We start from the raw sequence: 27980 nt of genomic DNA on the forward strand, positions 1-27980 counted from the left end.
ATAAATTCTATATAGTTAAAAATAGAAGTACTCATAACTGGTGACTAATAATAAGCACCACATTCTTCTTTTACCAGTTCAGCCTTTTCCTCTCCTCCTCTGCTCTTCTCGCCAAGAGTACGTTGATCTGTAGCAAAGCCAAGAGCAAAAGCTAAGCATTAAATGTGAAAATCTAAATCTGAAGTAATATTAAAAACTTATTTTAATTATTAGAAAAAAACAACATTTAGAAAGTTACAATATAGTTCCATTAGCTAATCCCCTAACAAGAATTAATTGACCATCCTTGTTAACATTAGTTTATTAAAATACAACTGTTTATTGCTAGGATATATCAGCTCTTGTTTGTTAATAAAAAAGAAAAGATAGAGCAATACATTTTAATTATGCATTATTAAATTATTGTATTAGCATTTATTAATATTTGCTTTACAATTATTTTTCATTGTTTGATTATTATAAACTGATAACTAATGGAACCATATTGTAAGCGTAACTAACGAACATACCCTGATGTATCTTTGCGATTGACGATAAGGCGGATCATTGCGCGGTTGCCTGATTAGGTTATACGCATCCGTAGAAATCGTTGCCTGAAGGTAAAAAAGATATTGGGAGAAATTTTTGCCATAACATACTATTTAGTTTTTTCCTATTGTAACCTACTGAACCTCAATTTGTTTAACCAAGGTGTTCAATCAGACTGAATTCAACCTTAATAATCCCTTAAATTAATGGGAGAGATCACTCAAAAACTAGACCCAGTGTATCCTCCGGAGCCAATTTAAGTAACTTAGCTTTCGCTTTAACTTTCATTGCGATGGTAACCATTGTCTTGAATTATATGAGTCAACAAGGTTTCATTGAACAAATCTTCTTAATAATCTTCTGAAGATAAAAGGTCATTGGACAACTTAAGGGTGAATAAATTAACAGCCAAATTTCATTTTTTGGGTGAACTATACCTTTAAGATAACCTTGGAATTACAACAGGGAATTAAATGCAGGTCTGAATATTCATTTACTCTATTTAAAACCAAATTGGAAATAGCTCAGAATGAATTTGGTGTCAGATCTTGCATATTTTTATGTTCAAATGTGTACAACAATATATAGTTGAAGTCAGAATTATTAGCCCCCCTTTGAATTTTATTATCTTTTTTAAATATTTCCCAAATTATGTTCAACAGAGCAAGGAAATTTTCACAGTATGTCTGATAATATTTTTTCTTTTGGAGAAAGTCTTATTTGTTTTATTTCGGCAAGAATAAAAGCAGTTTTTAATTTTTTTAAAACCATTTTAGGGACAAAACCATCGTTATATAATAACTTGCCTAATTACCCTAACCTACCCAGGTAACCTAATTAACCTAGTTAAGCCTTTAAATGTCACTTTAAGTTGTACAGAAGTGTTTTGAAAAACATCTAGTAAATATTATTTACTGTCATCATGGCAAAGATAAAATAAATCAGTTATTAGAAATGAGTTAATAAAACTATTATGTTTAGAAATGTGTTGAAAAAATTCTTCTCGCCGTTAAACAGAAATTGGGGAAAAAAATAAATGGGGATAATAATTCAGGGGGGCTAATAATTCTGACTTCAACTGTATATCTCAGAATCAAAAGCATTACTGTCATTATATACCAAGTATACAGCACTACTCTGAGTTTGCATAAAGAATATTTATGCAAGAAGTTACAAAAGTCAAAAGACCAAAATAAATAAAAAGATCAATTGTCACAGTGTGGTTGGTGTTATTGCATCTACAATACTCCGTAACTCGCCGCACTTGATCTCACCGGAAAAAAAAAAAAGAAATCTGTATCAGATGTGATCATTTTTTTGTCAGAGTAAATGCAGCAAAAAATAGATGTTAATGTGTTTTTCCTTCAAGGTTTCAATTAAAAGATTATAGATATACCAAAATTGTTTACTCATATTTCTCAACATGAAAGAAACAGCAATAAAACAGCCTGTCGCCAACTGGTCAAGTCATTGCGTCACTTTAGCTCCCATTAGAAGCTCAGGTCACCGGAGAAAACTGAGACACTTAGCAACTGACTGGACTAACCTGAAATATATGCATTTTTAATGTGATTTCAGAGAAAGGAACATTTGTGAATCAGCTTATGTTAGATTTCATTGATAATTGAGTTTGTCAAGCAGTTTTTTGGAGATATTACTATTTCCCCCACCCTTGCATTCCCAAAACATGGAAATATATTTTCTTGAGAATAATATTTCTAAAGAAGCTGTTGACATGGAATTGAAGCAGATTTTGGTAAAAACCCAAACAATACAAACATAAAAATAAAACAAACAAAAAAAATCTGAAAAATTTGTCATAGGTAGCAACAATGAAATGGCATGAGGAGAAATTACTGAACTACTGAAATGTATTTAATACATCATATAAAGGGCTTTTTTGGTGACGGCAGCTTAAAGACGCCTCTCATATGGAGAATTAAGTCACATAAATTGATCAGGTGTGCTTCTTTCTCAGACTTCAACAGAGTGTAAAAATCTTGATGGTTCTGTGGGTCTCGTCTATCAAATCTGAGCTTTATTTTGTATTTTCTATTGGATTCGAGTCAGGTGATTGGCTGGGCCATTCTACAGCTTGATTTTCTTTCTCTGAAAGCATTTGAGAGTTTCCTTGGCTGTGTTTTGGATAATTGTCTTGCTGAAATGTCCTAGTTTCATCTTCATCATCCTACTAATGTAGATTTTGGACTGAAGCAGCTAATATTAATTTACACTGAGGAAGGGCAGAGGGTTGCTGAGACTACTGAGAGATTTCAGTTGCTGTCTGGGCTTTCACTGCCTTTCTACAACTCCCTTCACAGCCCTTCCCCACCTCCATCATTTTATTACACATAACTTCATTTGTAAACTAATTCGTTTAGTTTTCTTTGCATATATGGATTTGGTTGTTATCAACATCCGTGACGTGTTCAATACTTATTTCCTGCACTGTAGGTCAAGATGAGGTGTTACAAATATGTCCAGGTGAACAGACTTCACATGAAATGGACTTTGGTTTACATTCCTGAACTTAAACTGGAATTGCAAATAACAGAGCATCAGTTACAGAGTGGCCTGTAATTTCTTACCTGGCCATGAAGCCCTTGCAGTGAGCCTGAAGATGCGTCATTGTCAAACGGAACTTAAGAAATTTCCTCCGGGCAAAAAACATCCGTACGTAACGCTGAAGGGTCAGTGCAGCTATATGCATCACACGATCACGTTTACTCTCCAACAGCTGATACACCTCCTCTTTTAGAAAGAGCTGAGAGACCAAAAAAAATCACTGTTAAAATATACAGTACACAATGTAAAGTTGTTTGAATTACATTTACATTTAGCAGACGCTTTTTTTTGTAGTGTGTTTCTACATGTGGTTTGTCAAGCCCACTCACATGTGAAAAGCATGCTTCATAAATGTCTTTTTTTATTATATTTTTTCATCTTTTGAAGTAATAGGTTCATTACTATTCTTCTCACCTTTGACACACCCACTTGATAATCTCCTTTGTTGATTGGACAGAGCTTCGTTAACATAATGACACAGTTATCGCCATCTGAAGGCGGTGGCTTTTTCATTCCCAGCAGAGCTTTGTACCTGGAAACACATTGGTCATTTATTTTGAGGTGCTGTATTCTATATGTTGGCTATTCATAGCACTAGACTGGATTATACACCATATAGCACTGCATTCATAAGCACCATCTGTTGAGTAAGATACCTGTTTAAGAATTTATGGAAAGGCACTCTGATTGGATAACCCTCCTTCCTGATGCGGATTGTGTCCAGGATTCCTGAATATCTGAGCTGAGTAGCAACCAACTCAGGGTCAAAGATACCAGGTTCCTGAATGGACACGCAAATATGTTTGATTCATTTACACATTAGAGTGATTTCACAGAAACATACACTCACAGATAACATTGTTATGCTGAATCGGTACTCAAAACATATCTTGCTGTTATCATCAAACTTGAAAACAGTACTACATGACATTTTTGTGCCAACGTTCAATTGTTTGGGGTATTTATATTGAAAACATAAAAATAATAAAGACTTTTATTTTTTAAGAACCCATTAAACTTAATCAAAAGTTCCATTAAAGGCATTTATAATGTTTAATACAATGTATATTTCAAATAACTCCTAAAAATCCAAAATTCCTAAAAAAAATGTCTGTTTTCCCCCAGATATTGAGCAGATAAGAAAATAAGGATTATTATTAATATAACAATATTAATAATGCCAGTTTTCCTCAATATATTGAGCAGAAAAGATAATAAGGATTATTATTAATATAACAATATTAATAATGCCAGTTTTCCTAAAAATATTAAGCAGATAAGATAATAAGGATTATTAATAATATAATAATATTAATAATGCCACAGTTTTTCCAAAATATTGAGCAAATAATATAATAAGGATTATTATTAATAAAACAATATTAATAATGCCAGTTTTCCTCAATATATTGAGCAGATAAGATAATAAGGATTATTATTAATATAACAATATTAATAATGCCAGTTTTCCTAAAAATATTAAGCAGATAAGATAATAAGGATTATTAATAATATAATAATATTAATAATGCCACAGTTTTTCCAAAATATTGAGCAAATAATATAATAAGGATTATTATTAATAAAACAATATTAATAATGCCAGTTTTCCTCAAAATATTGAGCAACTAATGAGGATTATTATTAATATAACAATATTAATAATGCCACAGTGTCCCCCAAAATATTGAGAAAATAATGAGGATTATTATTAATATAACAACAATAATAATAATAATGCCACAGTTTTTCCAAAATAATGAGCAGATAAGATAATAAAGATTATTATTACTATAACAATATTAGTAATGCCACAGTTTTAACAAAAATAATGAGCAGATAAGATTATTATTAATATAACAATATCAATGATGTCACAGTTTTCTCCAAAATATTAAGCAGATAAGATAATAAGGATTATTATTAATATAAAAATATCAATAATGTCACAGTTTTCTCCAAAATATTAAGCAGATAAAATAATAAGTATCATTATTAATATAATTATATTTCGTGAATAATGTTTTTAAATAAACTGACCACTGAATATTAAAAAGATTTCTGCTTATAAACACATTCCAAAACATTAAATTACAAACATATTTATTTTATATTTGAATAATATTTCCCAAAACTACTTTTGTTGAAATGCATGCAGTCTTAGTTGAGCAAGACTTCTTTCAAAAACTTCTTAAAATCTTTTCCAAATTTTCTAACCAGTAGTTTAGACTATCTGAAGCTTAAGTCATTAAAATCTGTGAAACAGTAATAATATTACTTATGCCTAATGATGGTTCATACCTTGTTATTATTTGGCTTTATGCAGCGCACAAAAAATGGGTTGCACCTGAAGAAGGTAAGACGCACAAGACATTAAATTGACAAAATCAAGCCAATCAAAGTAACACAAAAATCAGCAATTACAGATATGCACTAATATACATGTGTAACACTGTACATGTCTGTGTATATATTAATGTATAAGACCTCTCCATCTTGTCTAAGAGCTCTTGTAATGACTGCTGAAACTTGGCTGCCACGGTTGAGGGCTGATATCTCCGGGTCACTGTGCTGCTCCTGTTCATCGCTCCTTTCTGCTGGTTAAGCATCTCAGAATGCTTTATGAAGAGATTGGACACCGTCTGAAAACACACCCACATATGCAAAATACACAGAAACATTCACATTCATACTTCAGTTTCACAAGATACATATGTACAATCAGAGGAAATACAGGCACAATTTTACATGATGTTTGCCTGTGAATGTAAACTGTTGAAGAAGATATTGCATGTGTGCATCAGTATATTAGCTCTGTGAAATAGCATCTCTTGGACATGTAAAAAAAATACTATGGACAAAACTCAACCATTTTTATACTCAATATGTTGCCATATGTTTGTTCCCACAAAAAACAATGGTCTACAATGGAGGAATTGGATGGAGCTCAGAAACTCCTTACTGATTTAGAGAATGACTCCCTTTGATGCAACTTTGTACTTTGTAAATTTGCAGGTGCTTTTCGTGCTCAAACATCAACATTACACACAAGTTGAAAGTATAGAAATCATAACAGGACTAAAAAAGAAGCCTCTTTGAAAGAAGCAAAATAGCACAGACACATGGACTCACTCGGTTCTGGCTCTGCATAAACAGATCCAACACTTCCTGCCGAACCTGATCGAAGTTCTTATCCAGGAATTTATGGACCTGAAATCAGTAAATTTTTCTTTGAGCTTCTCTTTAGACAGGCTATTAACATTAAACCTTAGTAATTGGGAAAGAGCCTTGACTTCTCTAACATTTCCACCTCAGGCTCATTCTGAAAACGTATCCTTATATACATTTATGTAAGCGCCAAATACGTCCCAGGAGGTAAGTTTTTGCAGTTCTTGTTTTCGCGAATCCACCAGAGGTCGCTGTGTATGTTTTTTGAGATCTCAAATTTTTCTCACAAGTACCATTCGCACCTGTTGACTGACTGACTGAATGACTGACCAATCGACTGACCCACCCTCCTCCTTCCCTAAACCCAACCAATAGCGGTTTCAAAATTGACCCGTGCCCAACAACTTCTCTAAACTCAACTGACAGTTTTAAAAAGCAATCTGGAAAAAGAAAAGCCCTCACCTGATTTTTTTTTACCACATTTTAAGATTTTACCACATTCTCACCCTGTTATTTACTAGTTTATTTCTTCTTTTGTTTTACCAATTTTCTGGAACCATTCTTTTCTGGACTCAACCCAGTCGTCGTTGTCAACTCCTCTCTTCGTCTCAAGTCCGCCGATGTACGCAGCGGGCTACAGGACAAACTGGTAACAGCGGGAAAGCAGTTCATATAGAGGTAAGCGGTCAACTGGTAAGTGCGTAAAGGAACACCGTCATGCCGCCAGTAGCATTTCCTTTAAAGACGAAATGCAGCCATATCTACTTCTGGCTACATAATTCGCGCTCATCAGAAATGTATATTGGGGTACATTTTTCAGAATGAGCCTATGTTGCCCCATTTCTGACCCATGGACCACAAAATCAGTCTTATGTTGCCCAGGTATAGTGACAAATATACATTGTATGGGTCCAAATTATACAGTTTTCTTTTATGCCCAAAATAAACATATCAAAACTCAATTATTAATTAGTAATGTGCATGTCTAATAATTTAATTTGTTTACAATTAAATACAGTTTTCTCAATATTTAGATTGTTTTTAACCATTCGATTCCCGATTTTCAAATAGTTGCACCTCAGACAAATATTTTCTATCCTAACACACCACAGATCAATGGAAATATTATTTATTTAGCTTCCAAGTGATGTATAAATCTTAATTTCCAAAAATGTAAACCTTTATGACTGGTTTTGTGGTCACATTTGCTATTACATAACAATGTGATTACAATCCTAAATTTGCATTTTGTGATTTTTATTACCTGGTAAGTTACTCGACCAGCATAGTGATAGACAGTGAACTCTGGCAGTGGCATTTTTGGCTTGGAGTAAAGAGGGTTGTTTCCATGGTGATAGTGGCACTTCTGAAGGAAGGTATTGTCAGTGGCCTGTCAACAAATGTTAAAACATGTAATGTAATTATAGCAGGTCTATTCATTTATCTACATGCATCTCTAAAATGTAAGCGTGCGACCTGTGGAAAGCAGCTCTGGTCATCAAGGATGCGGAGTAAACCATGAGGCTTTGCAGCGATGAGGTCTATGCACGCCTGGTTGTCAGTGAAGGTCAGTTCTTTCCAGTTGATTTGTTCTCGAATGTACTCTTCCTATAGAGATACATACACTGTAAAAAACTTTTAAACCAGTACCCCCCCCCAACATAATCCTTATTCCCTTTCATTTTTTCTTGTTCACTCAACTTTTGCTGCACTGACCTAAAATTCTTATTAGTTTTCTGAAGAGGTGAACTACTTTGTAACAAAACTTTTTGAGCCAACTGAAAATTTTTGGTTTGCAGAACTAGAATGCCTAAAGTTGAGTGAAGAAAAAACCTTATAATACTTATTTCCTTTAGTTTTTTTCTTTTCATCTCTTTAATTTTTGAACACATCAGTGGCACTGACGTAAAATGTCTGAAGTTGAGTGAACAAAATAACTATTACTAAGAAATAATATATTATCAGAACAAACAAACATAGTTCAATTGAAAAAACAAAAAACAAAACAGAGACAAAACATTTATAAACAGAATTAGAAACAGGACAGGAGGTAAATCAACAATAACGGTAAACAAGACAAGGATCAAAACTTGGCAGGACAAACAGGGTAAAAATCCTTTGTAATGCTTCACAGGGAAACAAACAAGACTCAGCAAAGAGTCTGTGTGAATGAGGTGTCTTTATACTAATCAGTCTATCATGAGCTTCCAGCTGTGTGTGTAATCAGGACTGGCTCCTGATCCTCATTTGAATTAAAGTTTGAGCATTTGATTTGTCATTTTAATTACTACAGGATTTTAACGAGTTGTTCATGAAAATTAAATATCAAATACATTTGATTTCTCATTTGAGAATGCATTTTGATTTATTATTTGATAGTTTGAGCATTTGATTTCTCATTTGCGTAGTTGTTTTGAAAGTTGAAAGTTTTGAAAGTTTATTTGATCTTTTTAGCTATTCGAATTTTCATTTTAATTTTGTTAAAAAAATATATAACGTAAACGTAAAAAAAAAGAAATATAAATATATATATATATATATATATATATATATATATATATATATATATATATATATATATATATATATATATAAAATAGTTCAATACAAATTAACAGTTTACATGTGCTAAGCGTTTCTTTTGTGGAGCAAACTAGGTAAATGTGAGATGAAACTTCACATTAAAAGTCTTTCTGCAGCTGAAGACTGGAGTAACGATGTTGAAATTGGACTGAATGAGGATTAAAAAAGGTTTTTAAATACACAGAAAATAGCCATTTGGATTGCAATTATATTTCACAACACTGTTTTTTAAATTAAATAGGTCTCACCTGTTCCTGTTTGAAAATGATTTTGCTGAAGAAAAACTGCAGGGTCTCATTGGCATAGTTGATACAGAGCTGCTCAAAGCTGTTGAAAACCAGACTCTAGACAAACAGACACAAAATTAACATGGAATTATATGCGACTGATAATGAGTTATCATAGTGTATGCAGAGGGAAAACTGTTTTATTATTTAGAATGGTCTAAATTCCTTAACAATTTCACACTTTAGCTATTGACCTTATTCTTTAAAGTGGAAGTGCGCTCGATTTAGCGATTGTTTTAGAACTTTCGATTCAGTTGCCTATAGGAGAAATGACTAGGAATAATAAACTGCAGAATAGGGTCAAACTATCTGCTCTACAAACAAGTGTTTGCATGACTATACAGAGAAAGCAGTCTAATATAATAAGAAAATATCAGTTTGCAACATCAAGCGGTATAACGAGCTGTTTTCAACGTCTAAATATAAATGTAAGTGAATGGGACTGGAAGTCTCGTGCCAAAAAGATTCAAATGGCTGCGCCCGCTCGTACATGAAGAATAAGGAGAATATAATAAGGTAATGGAGGTACTGTTGAAGTCAGAATTATTAGCCAATCGAAAAAAATAAATAGCTTACGGGGGCTAATAATATTGACCTTAAAATTTAAAAAGGTCAAAGGTTTAAAAAAATACATAAACTGCTTTTATTTCAGCCGAAATAAAACAAACAATACTTTCTCCAAAAGAAAAAATATGATAGGGAATACTCATGAGAGGGCTAATCATTTTGACTTCCACTGTATCTAATCTGCAATTGTTTTCTGTGTTTGTTTGAGTGCAAGGAGGCGCTACTTTATACCTCAAACCCATATATATCCAATAAAGATATGGACAGCGCCTCATTTCTGGGGTAGACCCGACCGTTGATGCGATCTGTCAACCAGTTAAAGAGCAAGGAATAAAGGATCTTGGCAACTGCATCTCTGTGATTAAAGTGGAAAAAGACAAACTTATCAAATGCTATGAAAAATCGAGCTACTGCAGATAACTAGTAATTGTGATGAAAAGTCTTGTGATGTGTACCTGGCATCCACGGCACTTTCTACTGAGAGTGGAGTGTATATCTTCTCTCTCATTGCCTCCTGTGACAAAAACAAATAACATATTAAGATGCCCTTGTTATGCCATTTTTTTTTCTTCAAATTTTGGATTGTCATTCATTAATTTTGTAAATTTTTCTTTGGTTTACTCCATTATTTATCAGGGGTCGCTACAGCAGAAGGAACCACCAACTATTCCAGCATATGTTTTTTGCAGCGGATGCCCTTCAAGCCACAACAAAGTACAGGGAAACACCTATACACTCTCATTCACACACACACTCATTCACTACGGCCAATTTAGTTCATCCAATTCACATAATTCACGAATTCGCGGATGTCTTTGGACTGTGGGGAAAACCGGAGCACCCGAAGGAGACCCACACAAACACAGGGAGAACATGCAAACTCCACACAGAAATGCCAACTGGCCCAGCCAGGACTGGAACCACCGACTTTGTTGCGGTGAGGTGACAGTGCTAACCACTGAGCCACCGTGCCACCCTTGGATTATCTAAAATATCAAAATAAACACTTTCATTTTCTCACGGTATGTATTGCAGCATGAGCTCTTCTCTCATAATGTGAAATGGTTGGTTCAAGAATCTGGTCTCTCCAAACCCCGGAGTCTCGGATGGGTCAGATTCCCCCCAAAAAATATGTAAAGCGTTTGAGTGTCCAGAAAAGCGATATATAAATGTAAAGAACTATTATTATTAATATTAAATTAGTTTTTGAGAAAATTATTAATCAAATTAGATCCCGAATTCTCTCAAGAACATGCTGAAGTATATGCACACATGCCAAATTAAAAGATGCTTTCATCCTTTTTTGTAGTATTTTGTGCTCCACTGAAAAAAAATGGTTCATTGCATAATGTTGCAAACAATTTATTTAAGGTGAATTTAAACAAAATTGAATTACTACATTTAATTTGTTTAAAATCAGCCCATATAAATAGTTTAAAACCATTTACCTTTAAAAAAATAGTAAATCCAATCAATATTTTTTTCTAAATAATCTATACTATTTTTAAAGGTTGATTTAAGTCCACAAATACTTAAAATTGGGTACGAATCATCTTGCCCTGAAGTTAGGAAACTGGCCTGGATAAAGTTTCACCCACACATACACGGACACTATGTCTCTCACACAGTCACAGTCAGCATGTGCAACTGATACAGCATTATGTGACAGCTGATCCAAGTAAGCAGTAGTGTAAACACCAACCTGTGAGCTCTGGATAACAGAGCTTTATTTATTAAATGAGCAAGATGCTCAACATGACATAAACCACAAACACGCTGAAGATCTCACACTGTATTTATGTAACACCTCCATTTGATTAAAGCTAACAAAAAAAATGCTAAGAGCTTGCTAGGAATTACATAACGGTTACAAGTGAATCTATAGGTGAATAAAAAATAATCATTTTAAAATGCTAAGAATATTGATTTAGCTTATATTTGTTTGTTTTTACAGACAGAACTGTTACATTTAAATCTTTTTATGTATTTGATCACCAGCCATCTAGCAGTTGCAGATCACTGGAGAACTACTGTATAGATTTGCCGCTGATATGAACTCCCAGAGGTCTTTCCACTCATCACTCCTGCCAGAGCTGACAATCATTCAGACAGTCACACAAACACACAGCTGAAGCTCATGATCGACTTATTATAGATAATATTATAGATAATATTATATATTATTATAGACTTGGACTATTTATACACCTCAAATTCTCACACACTTTGCTGAGCCTTGTTTCCCTGTGAGCATTTCCAAGTGGTTTCCTTGTATAGGCTTTCTGTCTTTTGTTTATCGTTCATGTTGTTATGCCACCTGTCCTGAACATTTGCCTGCTTTTGGCTACGCTCTTTGGATTACCCTCACACTCCAGTTTGTACCTGTTCGACCATTGCCTAGTGATGGCGAATTAGAAGCTCTCTGAACCAGTGAACCGTTTGACTCAATTGTATCAGAAAAATCTGCTGGTTAAAGTGTGGGGAAGCACTGTGTTGCAAAAATGTAAAATGTTCTACATTTTAAAATGTAAAACTGACCAACTCATTCATATAGTAACACGACAATAGTAATATAAGCTAATTTCCCAACCGATACCACTGATGACTGTAGTAAAATCTAAGGTATTCATAAGGATTTACATTTATCCATTCCAACTGATCCTACACCCCCACCAGTGTTTCCTGCATGGGAGATGAATGCTCTAAGGAGAAGGCTATGAGAGTGAGGCATTTGCGCTGCATTCGTCAGCTGCCTCCGTTACACACTATACTACAATATGCAGTGGCATTCTTTAAATATAGTTGTAAATAATTCATTAATATACTTTAGTATGGTTCAAAAGCTTTTTACTATAATTACTATTGTATTTTAGTTGAATTACTGGTGCATGGCACCAGTGCAGTGCTTTGAAATAGTAGAAATGTATGTAATCAATGCCTAATCTCTTGCTATACACTACTAACCCACGAGGGTGTTTAAAGCTTTGAAACAAAATTCGAAGCAGTCACGTGGGTATAGGCGAAAATGTAGCTTCGGACGTCACTGATCACGTGATTATGGCTAAACGAATCAAGCTTTTCATTTTTTGGCACATGCCTCTTAAGCCACGTCACATCACTACCATTGCCTACCTGACTGTTCTCTAAATAAACTTCACGTGGATCATCACCTCCGTTGTCCCTGACCCAAAGGTTGCCAGACTAACTTCGTTACAGTATTTTTTAGGACAATAGGACTATTTTGATCCTTCACATCTCTTGATATATTCCTTTATGTTTTTTAAATTCTTTATTACCATCACTTATTGCTTTTTGAACTAGATAAAACAATCTGAATGTATTATTAATTAGTTAATTAAATTATTAATTATTTATTAAATCAGTGCAAATTATAAAGAGTACATCAAATACAATGTTGTATAAATAATTAGATGAATAAATTACGTTCTCCAATGATTATAGAACTTTATAAAAAATAACTATATTAATAAATATATTTAATATTTTCCTGACAGATTACAGCTTTTACCTTGTCTGTCCTTCTCACTAACCTGCTTTGTTCTCTGTGTGATGTAATTTTCAGGTCTCCTGGCAGTGAGCAAGCTATTAGGTGTTAAGATTACTCAAGCCCTGAGCAAACCCTGATAAGGTTACTGTGGTTTCCATAGAGCTGAACTCAGAATAATTAAATTAGGTTACTGGAACTCATTAACTGCAACCTGCTTACATGTCATTACAATGTCTCCTTTTCGCTCTCCGTTTTTCTCTTTCTTTCCCAGATGTTTGTCAAGGCCCTCACACACCAGCAACAAAGAACTAACAGCGAGGAAAGTTGATCGTTTTGTTGCCTTGTGTCGTGTGTGACTAAACAAAAAAAGTGCCACTTGAACACAATGCAAAGACTACAACCAACAGCCAACAAGCAGGTCTGTGTGAGAGAAAATAACTCAATATATGAGCAATAGTCTTTAAAAAAAGGAAATTGAAACTAGGGCTGTGTATATACAAACTTTAAACAAAGCACCACTTGCTTACCATTTTAATAATATATTATGTTGGTACTTTTCTTCATTACAAATGGACAAAAATGATCTGTTTTAAGAATACTATGTCAAAATGATGTGAGTTTTTCCTTAAAACAAGCAGAATAATCTGCCAATGGGGTAAATAAAGTTATCTTACATCAAAAGGAAAACAAGATTATTTTGCTTACCCCACTGGCAAATTAGTTTGCTTGTTTTAAGGAGAAACTCACATCATTTTGGCATATTATTTCTAAAAACAAGGCAATATGTTTTGGTTGTCAAGAAAATGCTTCTTGATTTAAGAATTTGTAAATATTTGGACTAGAATCAAGACAAAAACGTAAAGTAAGAAAAGCTTTTATGCATTATTGTCATGCACACTGGCTTATTAATCTGAACAGCAAATCACTTCTCTCATGACAGATGACTTCTCTCTGACTAGAGCTAACTGTTAAAATCACAAAGCAAAAACCTTACTACTGACCATCAGTTTGGTGTGTCAGGGCCTTAAATGTATAAATCTTTAAATGTAGACTAAAATATCTTCAGCCAAGGTGCACATGTGGGTGATCTAAGTCTGGCTAAGTGTTGTGTGATAATGACAATTAAATATGAAATATATGTATTGTGCTTGTAGTTTGGGTGGTCAATTTTATATTACTGTATGCACGTTTGATTGTGTGACATTACTTAACTATATTCTATAATATAAAAATAAAAAATAAAAATTAACTTTCATGAATTATCGGGTAATTCTACATGAATGTAATGTTTATATTGGTGTAATATAAAAATTTATATTAAGTGTAATATTTTTAGACTATCAGTACATGTTTTATTAGCTTTTGAGTGACAAGGTGACATACTCGATAATGTGAACTCGCGCATTGTTAAAATATATGATATTATCAATTACTACAGTAACACACCCCTGGCCTGGATTTCTGTTTCTGTTAAAGAGCACGTACCGTCACTTTGAAGGTGATGGCTTTCTGCAGACCCTCTGGAGAAATCTGCAACAGATCCGCTACTGCACGAATCTCCTGAGTGCTCACCACACCGGCCGTCTCCTGCACTTCTGTCTGAGACAGTCAATCCAAAGCACACGGTCCACAAGACTGTTTACTTTGGCCACATGCGTGTATTATATTTGCATAAAACTGTTTAGCTTGAACACAGTTTATATCCACAATACCTCCACTCTGTGGAAAAAGACATTGCCCAGGTGCAGTATGGACGACAGCACTCTGAATATGCTGCTCTGGTCTTCAGGACTGAAGTGAAGAATGTCCATGGCACTCTGAAGCCTCCTGAAGTCCTCCCCATCATCTTTTCCAGTGATCCCACAATTACCACCCTAAGGTGACATGATCCCATGAGACATGGCAAATTACATTATTATGCTTTTAATAAGTGCACTTATAAAATAAAGGTTCACTTCTGATCATCATCACACCATCATTACCTGTGACACAGAAAACTGTAGTAATGGCTGCCAAATAAGAGCTTTGTCGTTATAGTAATAAACCTCATTGTACATAAAATATATTTAAATAAAAAAGATTATTTAATATAATTGTTTAAATAAATACAGCCTCAGTGAGAAAATAAACTTTTTTAAGCCCCTATACTACTGAGCTGTTGAATGTTTGAGTCTTACTGGATGACTGTTTGTGCTGAATGTGCAGTTAATTTGGGTAAAGAGTTTTCTTTGCAATTGTTTTAATTAGATTACCTGTTTTTAAAACAGCAGCGCTGTGACATTTACTGAGCATCAGTTTTTATAAACTACTCACTCCGCATTCATACTGGTTTAACTTTTTTTACAAAAGTTACAATGTAAACAAGAACAGCCACAGAAAAACTGAAGAGAAATGAATATTACTCTGCATTTTCAGTCACAAACACTTTATTTGTGAAATCAGTTGCTAGAAAAGTACTGCAAAAATGATAATCCATAACAACCCCAAAGTTTAAACTTTGAATTAAAAGGATGCTGTGCCATAAAAGTTCTCTCAAGTGTCACATTGCAAACTGACTGTGTTGTCACTTCATTTAAATCTCATATAGGCTTGGTGTCCCACACGTCATGATTTTGCCAAGTACGATGTGATCCTGGATTAACATCGATGTTGATCCTGGAAAATCATTTTTGTTCGAAAATGTAATCCATAACTATTCCCTACCCCTAAACACATCAATCGTGTAGAAGTGCATAAACCGTAAGCCTAAACTTAACACAAACTGTAAACAGATCTCTTAATTCTGATTGGCTGATTGGAATGTTGTTCCAGGATCAACATATATGTTCACCTAGAAACATGTCCTACTTGGTGAAATCAGGTTGGCGTTGAAGTCCCAGCATTTAGCCTTTTGAGAAAGCACTTTGGTGGACACAAGGCCTAAATGCACAGCTAAAGTAGTTCCAGCCAGGTCTTGGCTTCATTTCCATATTAATTCACCAAACTAAAATTATTAAAAAACAAAACAGCTGCCTGTGTTGCATATGGATGTGTTTGCCTTCATGTTTATGTATTTTTCACAGCATCTTCAAACTTTCATTTGTAATTGCTCCATTTACCTGGTTCAGGTAGTAGTAGGTTTCAGCTTCTTGTAGATAGAAGGCCCGCTTTGTGTGAGTAGGAAGTCCAGCTAACATCTCATAAAAGATGTGGTAGTTTCTCTCATCTTTGGCCTGCACACACACAGGTAGACATACATGTCAGTGATCAATACAAGGCCCCTTTAGCCTTTTTCAGTTTAAGAAAGCAAACAACCAACCTGAAAAACAATCCTGGACTTCTCCAGTAGATACTGCGAGGTTATGGCACCACTGATCACCCCTCTGATAACAACAACAACAAAAATACACACGCATCGGTCATGGGTATGAACTTTCCTTGGCCCTGCCTGAACCCTCTCGATTCTCTTTCCATCTCTCATTCGCTCTTAAAGATTCAGAGGTTAAATAACAACCTTACTGCTCTACTTTCACACAAGGCCAGGCGGCACAGATCTAGTTCCTTTAAAGCCTCCCTTGTCATTCAAGCAACACTTTCAGGCTTGACAGACGTTAGAGAATGACATTCATAGCCTTAAACAGATAAGGAATGTAGAATAAAAATACTCACTCCTCCAAGAAGATCTCCACAAACTTTCCAAAGCGACTTGAGTTATCATTTCGGACAGTCTTAGCATTCCCAAATGACTCTAACAGAGGAGTCGCCTCTAGAATCTGGAAATTGACAAAAACGTTATCTCCAAATGCACCTAGTAATATTTTCTATATTGGCTGAAGTTATTTGACCATAAATAGAAATGTAAATGACACAAATTTACCTCAATCTGTATAAAGGAAAGCATTAAATAGAAACAGAAAGACAGATTATACATTGTATAATTTATATAACAAACACAATATTTAGTACTTTTTAGATATCCACATCATCCATTCATTCATTCATTCATTCATTTTCCTCATTTGGAAGGGCCTAGTCTCTTTTTTGTCAGGGGTTGCCACATCGGAATGAACCGCCAACTTATCCAGCATATGTTTTACACAGCGGATGCCCTTCCAGCTGCAATCCAGTACTGGTAAACATCCATACACTCTCACACTGACACTATATCCACATCTTTAAACTTCTAAAATAAACACATTTTCTGCTTGTGATTTTGTGAGGAGGGACATGTTCCTGGATTAAGGGATTTTACACACCTAGTTTAATTTACTTTGATGGTGCAATTTTTTTTTTAACTGTTCCTAATAAATCTTTTCATACGCTTAATAATAACAACACATTTTGTTTACTTTTGCTGAATATTAAAGTCAGTTTGAGGTGAAAGTTGCTGAGACTTTTATTACACTATGTCAGGGGTCACCAAACTTGTTTCTGGAGGACCGGTGTCCTGCAGGTTTTAGCTCCAACTCTAATCAAACACACCTGAACAAGCTAATCATGGTCTTACTAGGTACTGTATACTTGAAACACCCAGGCAGGTGTTTTGAGGCAAGTTGGAGCTAAACCCTGGAGGGACACTGGCCCTCCAGGACCGAGATTGGTGACCCCTGCAGTATGTTGATGTAGTTCCAATTGATACTTAATATTGAGCAGGGGATGTGGCTTTCTTTTCGTACATTATTCCCTCATAGCAAACTAATGGTGCGTTCACATGAGACGCGGATAAAACGTCAAGCGTGAGTGATTTACATGTTAAGTCAATGCAAAGACACAAATAGACATCCTGCGGTGCGATTCGCATGGATGAGGCGGTGTGAATGAAGAGTTTTGACACGCTTAAGGCACATCTGAACTTCAGCAGACATTCGTGCCACGTTAACCAATCAGGAGTGTTCTCTCATAGCGGTGTGATTAAGGTTGTGATTGTGCCTTTTGTTAGTGTCACGAGGGGAAATCCTCTTGCTGACACCAGACAACAGCTCATCAAACTGAGCTCGGCTCAGTCAGAAGCATCGCTGTTAGCCTCCATCAGAAGTATAGTTTCTGGAGGAGTTGATGAACTCACGGAGCGTGGTGCACCTCTGAAAGGATCTAGTGGACTCAGACACAACGCCGAACAAATATGTGCTGTTTTTCTGCCGTCCTAAAGCACAAAAACACATCGATTGTCTCAAGCAGGGCTGCACCCAGTGAGTACCTGGATGGGAGACCACATGGGAAAGCTAGGTAGCTGCTATAAGTGGTGTTAGTGAGACCAGCAGGAGTGCTCAACTTGTGGTTTGTGGACTCTATACTAATCAGTGAGTGCCGTCTTTCAGATGAGACATTAAACCGAGGTCCTGACTCTCTGGTCATAAAAAATCCCACAATGTCCTTGGAAAAAGTGTATGGGTTTAAGCCCGGCATCCTGATGTGTCTCCTAACCATCCCCATATTATAATTGGCTTCATCACTCTCCTCTTCACCAGTCAACTGGTGTGTGGTGTGCGGTCTGGCGCAATATGGCTGCCATCGCATCATCCAGGTGGATGCTGCACAGTGGTGGTGGATGAGGAGATTCCCCCCAAAAATGTGTAAAGAGCTTTGAGTGTCCAGAAAAGTGCTATATAAATATAAAATATTATTATTATGTTAGCCATTTAGCAATGAACCTCGAGACGCAAGCCCATGATGCAAATCTGCGTCTACTCTGAAGTGAATTTCACGCATGAATGAAGCAAGTTTTAAGCGTGAATGAATCCAGTAAACTCAAAATGTTCACGCATCTATTCGAATGCCGCGTCTGGTGTGAACACAGCACAATGGTAAGAGGGGCATGGTTAAGAATATTGTGGTTGAAGCCATTAAACTGATGTCTGAGAAAAACTGCCTCTTGGAACCGAATGGTCAGACTACCAAAAAAACATTTCATATTTTTTCTGTGAACTTGCACAGATTAATTGTTCACCTAAATAAAAACAATATAGTTATTAGTAGACTTATAAATAGTAGACTTATAAATCCCAGCTGCATTAGTTGCATCTCATTTTTTTGCATTTAAAACTGGATGCCACAAGGCTAAAAGTGCACCATATCTCTGTTTGACAGCACATTTAGCATTCTTGTATAAATGTGAATGGAGTGGCTTGAGAGTAAAATTAAAAAATACATTGTTGCAGTAAACTCAGTTAATTACTGCTATTTATTGTAAGATAATTTAAATTAAAAAATGTAAATATCTGTAAACACACCACACTATTTATTTTATTGAAGATTTATATAAATGTTGCTCCAGGACCAACAAAGACATTAAACAAATCTGACATTGTGAAATTAAGGCAAGTGTATGGAAGTGACAATTCTGTTTGCATGTATGAATGTATAATTAGACTCTAGACATACCTGTTGTGTAATGTTTCTCTTATGGTGAATTGCAGTAAGGTACCTCAGAACCAGTTTGGTTGCTTCTGTTTTTCCAGAACCACTTTCCCCACTACAAGACATACACCTCCATTATACAGAGACATACAATAATATGTAAACACTCTCAAATTTTCATTTCTTTTCATCTGACCTGATAATGATGCACTGGTTTTGGTTGATGTCCATCATTGTTGTGTAGGCAACGTTTGCAATTGCAAAGAGATGACTGAAAAAAATGTATAAGAGGACATGTTAACATACTGTAACTATTCAGAAGTAACAATCTATAACTGGGTATTGAAAAGGGATGATATTCATCTTAATTTTATTTGATAATTAATCTTTAAATTTGTTTTTAGTTACACGTTTCTTTAGAAATCATTCTGATGTGCTGTTCAAAAATAATTATGTTCATTGTTTTAAGAATTTCTGTTTAATATTGTTGTTTATTAATAAATAAAACATTTAAAACTTACGGTGGGTTATCTGCCATGGCATGGCCCTCGTACTGCAGAACCATATCTGTGCCATAGACGTTAAAAAGCTGGTATGGGTTCACAGATACCAGAATACTGCCAATGTATGTCTGTTTCAAAGAAAAGGGAGAAAACTAAATGTCTATTCACAATTTGGAGGAAAAAAGGAATTTTGTTAAATGATCTGACCAGTGAAGTTGTTTATTACTATAATTCTTAACTGTAAACTCACATAGATAAGCTCTTGATCAAAGCGAATCTTCAGGTTTATCAGTACTGCAGGCTCAGTAAGCTGTCTGCAAGGAACGGAAGAAGAATCATTTAATATCTGAAGATCAACATTGCATATACGTTAGATTAAGAATATTAATGTTGACATACTCCATTTGTGTCATGTCCTCAGTACCATCCCCTTTTCGTTTCACTCTGTAGCTGACAGTTGGCAGGCTCCTTATAGAATACATCTGTTTGACAGATGAAACTTATGTTAATGAAAAGCATTAATGCTAGCTAAAACCTTTCAAAGAAATCTGAAAAGTAATTTCAGTCATTTCGAATGCTCTCCCTTGATTGAATGACCATTATCAGTGGTTATCAGCTGATAGATATGGTCATTAGGGGCCTTCTGCGCCTACTGGTAGTTATTGAAGGTCTCATTAATTGTATTTTATTAACATCTACACATACCCCAACCCTAAACCCAACCGTCACAGTAATGTAAAAACAGATCTGGATCTGGAGTCTTCTCTATTAGTATAGTTGATTAACCACGAGAATTATTTATATTATTTATTAAATTTCCCATTAATTGTATTTTATTAATGACTACCCCTATCTCAACCCTAAACCCATCTGTCACAGTAATGTATAAACAGATCTGGATATGGAGTCTTATCATTTAGTATAGCTGAATAACCATGTGGATGGATGATAACAACCTTCTGCACCTACCAGTAGTCGAAGAACGCCCCTACTGGCCCATATCTATCAATTGATAACCACTGATAACGGTCAGTTGAGTGATAACATTCGAAGCAGGTGGTTATATTCAGTTCATTAAATTACATTGGAGAATATCTTCTATGATGAATTGGGTTGAGTTGTCTTTTCTAGTGCCTGCTCTACAATAGTGCAGAGATGATTATCACTGGTCAGCAAGGCAACCTGAGTGGAGTTATAATCGGCCTTGTAAATCTCATCTGACATGCGATGTAGTTCAAGACTGCAGCTAAAACCTGATGCAGATAGGTGAGCTTGGTTGGCCCTTTTGTTAAGGCTTAAAGCCTAACAGACTTGTTAGCTCTTACAACTGCATCACTGTCTACTTGACTTAGTCTAAATAAACCTACTACTTATTTATTCCTAAAGGTTTAGCAAACTGAATGTATTGCTCTATCAAAGGGATGCATTTGTCTGTGTTTTCCTATATACAACGTCAGAATTAAATCCAATGAAGTAAAGAAACTGAAAGAATGATATAGAGTTGTCTCTGGGAAAGGGAAGATACACTGCATTAGCAACTTTTCTTTGCATTAGTTAAATACATGAGTCAACAATTCAGCATCTTGTCTTAAAAATTACCTTGTCATACCATGTTCCTTTTGGCTCCCCTTCGCGATCTGGAACCCACTGTGGTTCTGTTTGCCCAGGTCGAAGAACAATGGGTGGTGGGGTGAGGAAATCCATCATTTTCTCATCACGGTACATAGACCATTTAATGAGGTTCTGTACTGTATCATGAGGCAGGACTTTTTCTGAAGCCCACAGGTCCTCTGCAGTTTGTCCGTCTCTGGCATTCTGTGCCCAATGTTCTTCTGGACCTGGACCTTTTCGCCGTGGTGGAACAATAGCATAGCGACCATCTGGCCCAATAATCACCTGCCCAGAAGATGTCATATAACTGGAGATCCCTGATGGTAGTTGGTAAGAGGCCTTCTTCAGATTAGGATTCTTTAGTGCATCAATTAAATCCGGTGAAGTGGGTACTGCAAATCCTTGAGTGAGGACTGACCCATCAGGTAATCTGTATCTGGCATTACGGAGGTTTTGATTTAGTAGTGCTGCTGATAAATTTGGACTTTTATTTCTTCGAGGATCTGCTGAAAGTACAGACCCATCTGGTAGCTGGTAAGTGGCCCCGCGAAGTTGTTCATTCTGCAAGGCATTTGCAATATTTGGACTGCTTGGTTTATATAACGCTTGTGAAATAACAGATCCATCTGGAAGCCTGTAGGACACATTCCTCATATCCTCATTTCTTAGGGCAGAGAGCAGAGATGGGGATTTAGGCTTATATCTTGAATCAGCACTTATTATAGAGCCATCAGGTAACCTGTAGGAAGCACCACGAATATCCTGATTCCGAAGTGCACTTGACAAATTTGGAGACTTATCATAGACTGGTCCACTTATAATTGACCCATCAGGTAACCGATAAGTTGCATTTCTCATTTGCTGGTTCTGAAGGGCTGCTGATAGATTTGGTGAGATAGGTTTGGACTGGCCATAGTCTGTTACTAATGTGCCATCTGGAAGTCTATATGTTGCTTTGCGAATGTTTTGGTTTTGAAGTGCACTGGCCAGATTTGGAGATGTTGGATCTATTGGCTGATCAGTTGTTATTATTGTCCCATCTGGCAATCTATACGATGCCTTTCTAATGTTCTCATTCCTGAGTGCATGTGATAGATTTGGTGACGTTTGTGGTTGCTGTCTTGCATTTACAAGGGTCCCATCTGGGAGTCTATAAGCTGCATTTCTCACATTTGAATTCTGCAAAGCATTGGACAGGTTTGGTGAAGAAGGTTGCTGTAAATGAGAATCTGGATATATTATCGTTCCATCAGGAAGTCTGTAAGAGGCTTTTCTTAGGTTTTGGTTCTGCAAAGCATTTGAGAGATTTGGTGAGAAAGACTGTTGTTGACGTGGGTCCATGCCCATCATGGATCCAGCGGAAAGTCTATATGAAGCATTTTGTAGCAGGGGATTTCCAATTGCATCCACAAGCATAGGGGAAGCATTTACATTTAGTCCCTGATCACCATATACTAATGACCCATCAGGCAATTGATAAGTGGCATTGCGGAGTTGGGGGTTGTGCAATGCATCAGACAGAAAAGGAGATTTCCTAGGGTCCTGTCTATAACCTGGCACAGGTGCATAAGGAGAAACCATTCCTTGAACAGGTGCTCGATATGATGCTTTGCGAATATTTTGATTCTGCAAGGCTGATGAAAGAGCTGGAGATCCCCTTGGACCATAGCCAGATTGAACACGGGATCCCCTGCGGCGTAAATGTGTTCGGTAGGAAGCATTGCGCACATTTGGATTTTGAAGAGCACTGGAGAGAATGGGACCAGCACCTGGATCTTCAACATAATCATAGCCTGTTTCTACCTGAGTGTAGGGTGAATGTGGCCTCTGAAAGGATGACCTGAATGATGCATTGCGAAGCTGAGGATTGTGAATTGCATTGGATAACATGGGTGACACTGGCTGACCTGGAGCTTGTTCAAAGGCTTCCATTTGAGGAACATATGGGTAAGATAAAGGTGGTTGTTCAGGGATCTCACCAAACTGAGTCACCTCAGGAGCATAAGGTGAGCCTGGTCTTTGCAATGGTGACATGTAAGAAGCTTCTCGGAGTTGAGAATTTTGTAAGGCATTTGACAAAAGTGGAGATGCCATCTCTTCTGTATGCTGATGCAGTACAACCATTTCAGGATTATATGGTTGCAATGGGGAGACCTGTGCAGCATGGTTTTGCAGGGTAAGGGAGGGAACTGGTGAAGGTGGCTGTCCAGGAACCTGTGGAACATTAATGATCTCAGGAGTATAAGGCGACATAGGCTGTTGAAAGGGTGCATTATAGGTTGCATTTGGAGGGACACTTTGGATTTGGAGGGAACTTGTAAGCATTGGGGACTGTGGGGCACCAATAACCTGATCAAACTGTACAGGCATTGGCTCTGCACCAATGGGTAGAGGAGATCCATATATTGGAGGACCAGAAAGTACAGAAGTAGGCGGAGACCTAGGGGAAGCGGAACGCATTGGTATCGGTGAGCCATGTTTGACAGACGGATGAGGAGAGACTGGCCTGGAGAGGTGTCTAACAGAAGGTTGAGGTGAAGGAGGGGGTATGTTTTTTTGAGAAAACTGTGGTGAAGGGGGCATCATGCCAGGTCCACGTCTCAGTGATTGTCTAGCCATGAGTGGACGGCCACGACCTATGGGTCTCTGGGGGTTTCTCATTGCACCAGGTGTTCCTGGAGGAATGAAACGACTTGGTTCCCTTCTCCCCATTCCTGTGTGGTGACCTGACAATTGTGGGGAGGTTGTAAAATCCTGTGGCATCATAGATCTGTTACTACGTATAGATGGTCTGAAAGGTTGTACATTTTGTGTTGGAGCACCAGAATGACCCCCACGGCCAGGATATGGTTTTACAGCTCCCATCGGGATATTTGGACGGCCCCTTCCTCGCAGCCGACCTCCAGTGGATGCAAAAGGTGGAGAATCCTTCATTAGGCGAGTGGATCTGCGGGAAAGGGTGGGAGATGGTGATCTACGTTGTACTGGTGGTTGTTGGGAGTCTTCTTCCATAGTAAAGCTTCTTCGAGAGGGAGTAGGTGATGCTCTTTGAGCCATTAATGGTGATTGTGGTCTGTGAAAATCCCTCGGTTGAACACTGGCCATGTTTTGCATACCTATCTGAGGGGAAGTTGGAGGACTCATTCGCCTAAGTGGAGATGGGGAGGCTTGAAATTTATTGCCACCAAATGGACGACTCATTTGTGAAGGTGAAGAGGGTGGACTTGGTCTTCTAAATGAAGCACGAGGGGACTGTGGTGGGCTTTTCCTCCGTAGAGATGCATGAGGTGAAGCTGGAGGACTGGTATAAAGAGATTGAGCTCGTGAGGGAATACGGCCAGGCATTTGCTGGGGAGATGTGGGTGCCTCTCTAAAGGATGGTTGAGGCTGCAAACGCCTGGGGATTGTTGGTGAAGCAGGTGGACCTTCTCTGAATGGAGCCTGAGGCTGGAAACGTCTTGGGGCCATTGGTGAAGTGACAGGCCCTTCTCTAAATGGACCCTGAGGTTGAAAACGTCTAGAAAGTGTTGGTGAAACAGGTGGGCTCATTCTGCGAGCAACTGGAGAGGAAGGTTGTTGAAAATTACTTATTGGAGATGGCCCACCCCTGGCTAGTCTTGGTGATGGAGGTGCTCCCATGCCTCCAATGCCACGGATAGAGGGCTGTGGAGATGGGCTTCTTCTAGGATGCATGGATAGCTGTGGGGAGGCATGTGGGCTCGGTCTGCGCATAGGTAGTGGGGAATGCCTAACTTCCATTCCTGGTCCTCCGAAATTTGACATGGGTTCCATGGATGTCATGGGTGCCATAGGCTTAGACAGAGGAGAAGTCATCCCTACCATGGACCTCCTGCTTGGAGTTGGAGATGGTGGAAATCCACCAGTTTGAGCCATATATGGCATCTGTTGATTGACGAATCCCTGAGGATTATTTGCTTGCTTAATCAGCATGGCTGTTGGTGTGGGCAATTGAGGCATTGTGGGATGAAGCAACTCATGAGGAGGCTCTGCCTGTAAATAAACATCATTCACTGAGGCACCAGGCATATAAGGGTAATTTTCATACTGTATCTCTGACATTTCTTCAAAATCATATTGTGTAGGGAAAGGAGGAAGCTCAACATCAATTCTTTCCTTACCAAAAAGCTTAACTTGGGGTCTTGGAACTCTGAACTCCATGTCTCCATGAAGGGGCATAGACTCCATAGAGTATTCAGCATTCTTCTCACCATACATTCCATAAGCTTCCTCACCATCCATGATATCTTGCATTGGATAACTATAAGGATCATACATGTTATAGGCAGACTGCAGATATGGATCAACATCCGATTCACTGTAATTGACCTGATAGTCCTGAAAATAAAGATTTTCATAGTCCCCATATGCATCCAAATATGGATCACCTGACATTTCAGCTTCATATGGGTCACCATAAAATCCCTGAAGGTCATCATAATATCCAAGCTGTGCCTGGGAATATGGATCCATTTCATTCCCATAGAGATCATAAGTGTTCTCCATTGGATACTGATCATCATAGTAATCCATGCCATCATCAAAATAAGGATCCAGTGGTTGCTGTTGGCCATAGTAGCCCATTTCCTGTGGGTAATTGCCCATCTGCTCCTGAACTCCATAGGGGTCACCATAGTCCATACCATCATCATAATATTCAACCTCGTCCTCCATGCCATTGTGTGGGTGATAGTATCTATCCTGCATGTCATAATAGCCTTGATCATGTGATTCCAAGTCATAATAGTTATTTGGTTCCTCATACTGACTGTACTGCTGTTGAACTGTCCTTGAATAAGATGGTCCTTGCATCTGGGCATACTGTTCCTCGTACCTGTTAGAATGCTTATGGATTGACTGTCTCTGAAATGCACTCCTTCCACTCCTGCTCTGGTTGTAATCATATCCTCCAGTGTCATGTTCATATCCATAATTATGATACCCTGGATGAGCTCGCATGCTAGCTTGGCGACTTTCAGCAGGAAATGAATAGTTTTTGTTGTTTTTCTGGCCCCAGCCATTACGGTTTCTTCTGCTTTGACGCCCCTTTATGGAGAGGAACCTCTTGGTGAGCCAGTTTGTTGCCCCAGCAATCTTACCTAATACCTGACTCCTATATTTAAAACCAGACCCATCCTCTGCATTCTTTTTCCCAAAAAGCCCTTTAAAAAATCCTGGCTTCTTCTCTGATGCTTTAGAACTGCCACCTAATTTAATTAGCATATAAGTTGGCTTTGGCCCTGATGAATCTTTTTTTTCCTTTTCCTTTTTCTTCTTGCTGTTTTTGAAACGCATCATGAACTTAGGAGCATTTCTTAAGAGAGATTTTCTCCTTTTTTTTCTAAGCAAACGATTCTTTCTTTTGCCAAGTCCAAGAAAGAGCTTGGAAGTGTTTTTAAGTCGCTTCTTTGAGCTCTTTCTCTTTTTAAATCCAGAGAACCTCATAAAAAGTTTAGAGGTGTTTTTCAGCCCCCTCTTCTTTTTCTCTTCAGGTGGTGGCTCAGCTGGTACCTCTTCCTTCTTTTTCCCCTTCTTCTTCTTTCCATCTTCCTCAGCCTTTGATTTATGATCTTTTGCTTTCTTCTTTCCTTTTCTATCCTCCTCTTCACTATCCTCCTCATCTTCTTCATCCTCTTCTTCCTCCTCATCTTCATCGGAATCAGGTGGTCTAGATTTGGACTTTCCCTTTGCAGGTTTACCTTTAGCATCTTTTCCACCTCGCTTTTTCTTGCCTGCATCTGACTCTTCATCCTCATCCTCCTCGCTCAAGTTTTCATCCATCAACTCAGCATCTGAGCCCTCATCAGTTTCAATAACTTCTTTCTTTCCTTTGCCTTTATCCTTTCCCTTCTTTCCATCATCTTTCCCTTTACCCTTGGGTGGCTCTTCTTTTCCTTTCTTCTTATCATCCTTTCCTGCCTTCTTGTCATCCTTTCCACCCTTCTTGTCTTCTTTTGCTCCTTTCTTATCATCTTTGCCTTTCTTTTCTTCTTCCTTTGGTTTGCTTTTTTCTGGCTCTGGTTTTCCTCCTTTCTTGGCTGCTGATTTTGAGTCTTTTTTAGCTGGCATTTTATCCTTCTAAAACCATGCTAGTGTACCGCCTTTCTGTAAAAATACAGAAAAAAAGTGTTAAAACAACATTTTTATTTAAACAGTATTGCTTATGTACAAATTACATTCAAAGGTAGTACATAACACTATAATGATTTTCTAGTTTACTAAACAAACCAAACAATATGGAATTTTTTGGGATTATAACTGAAAATAAGACTTACCTGTTGGTGAGTTCCTTTTATCTCTTCTCTG

General features: G+C 37.2%; 1 protein-coding gene across 1 annotated transcript in view; it reads right to left on the reverse strand.

Annotated features, from left to right (window-relative positions):
• The window catches only part of myo15ab (myosin XVAb), a 74272-nt gene extending 46529 nt beyond the window's left edge, over nt 1-27743 (reverse strand). The window contains 25 exon segments of the mRNA XM_056453779.1: nt 75-127; nt 574-593; nt 3117-3292; nt 3508-3625; nt 3750-3874; nt 5395-5440; nt 5581-5735; nt 6226-6303; nt 7526-7651; nt 7738-7869; nt 9093-9188; nt 9930-10053; nt 10154-10212; nt 14692-14805; nt 14919-15080; nt 16305-16418; nt 16505-16568; nt 16855-16958; nt 17063-17068; nt 19567-19657; nt 19739-19813; nt 20064-20173; nt 20296-20359; nt 20445-20527; nt 21645-27743. Coding sequence (XP_056309754.1) covers nt 75-127; nt 574-593; nt 3117-3292; nt 3508-3625; nt 3750-3874; nt 5395-5440; nt 5581-5735; nt 6226-6303; nt 7526-7651; nt 7738-7869; nt 9093-9188; nt 9930-10053; nt 10154-10212; nt 14692-14805; nt 14919-15080; nt 16305-16418; nt 16505-16568; nt 16855-16958; nt 17063-17068; nt 19567-19657; nt 19739-19813; nt 20064-20173; nt 20296-20359; nt 20445-20527; nt 21645-27743 — 8394 coding nt within the window.
• Nucleotides 27744-27980: the final 237 nt, after the last annotated feature.

This window comes from Danio aesculapii, chromosome 1 (assembly GCF_903798145.1).
Source record: "Danio aesculapii chromosome 1, fDanAes4.1, whole genome shotgun sequence".
In the NCBI taxonomy this organism is placed as follows: Eukaryota; Metazoa; Chordata; class Actinopteri; order Cypriniformes; family Danionidae; genus Danio; species Danio aesculapii.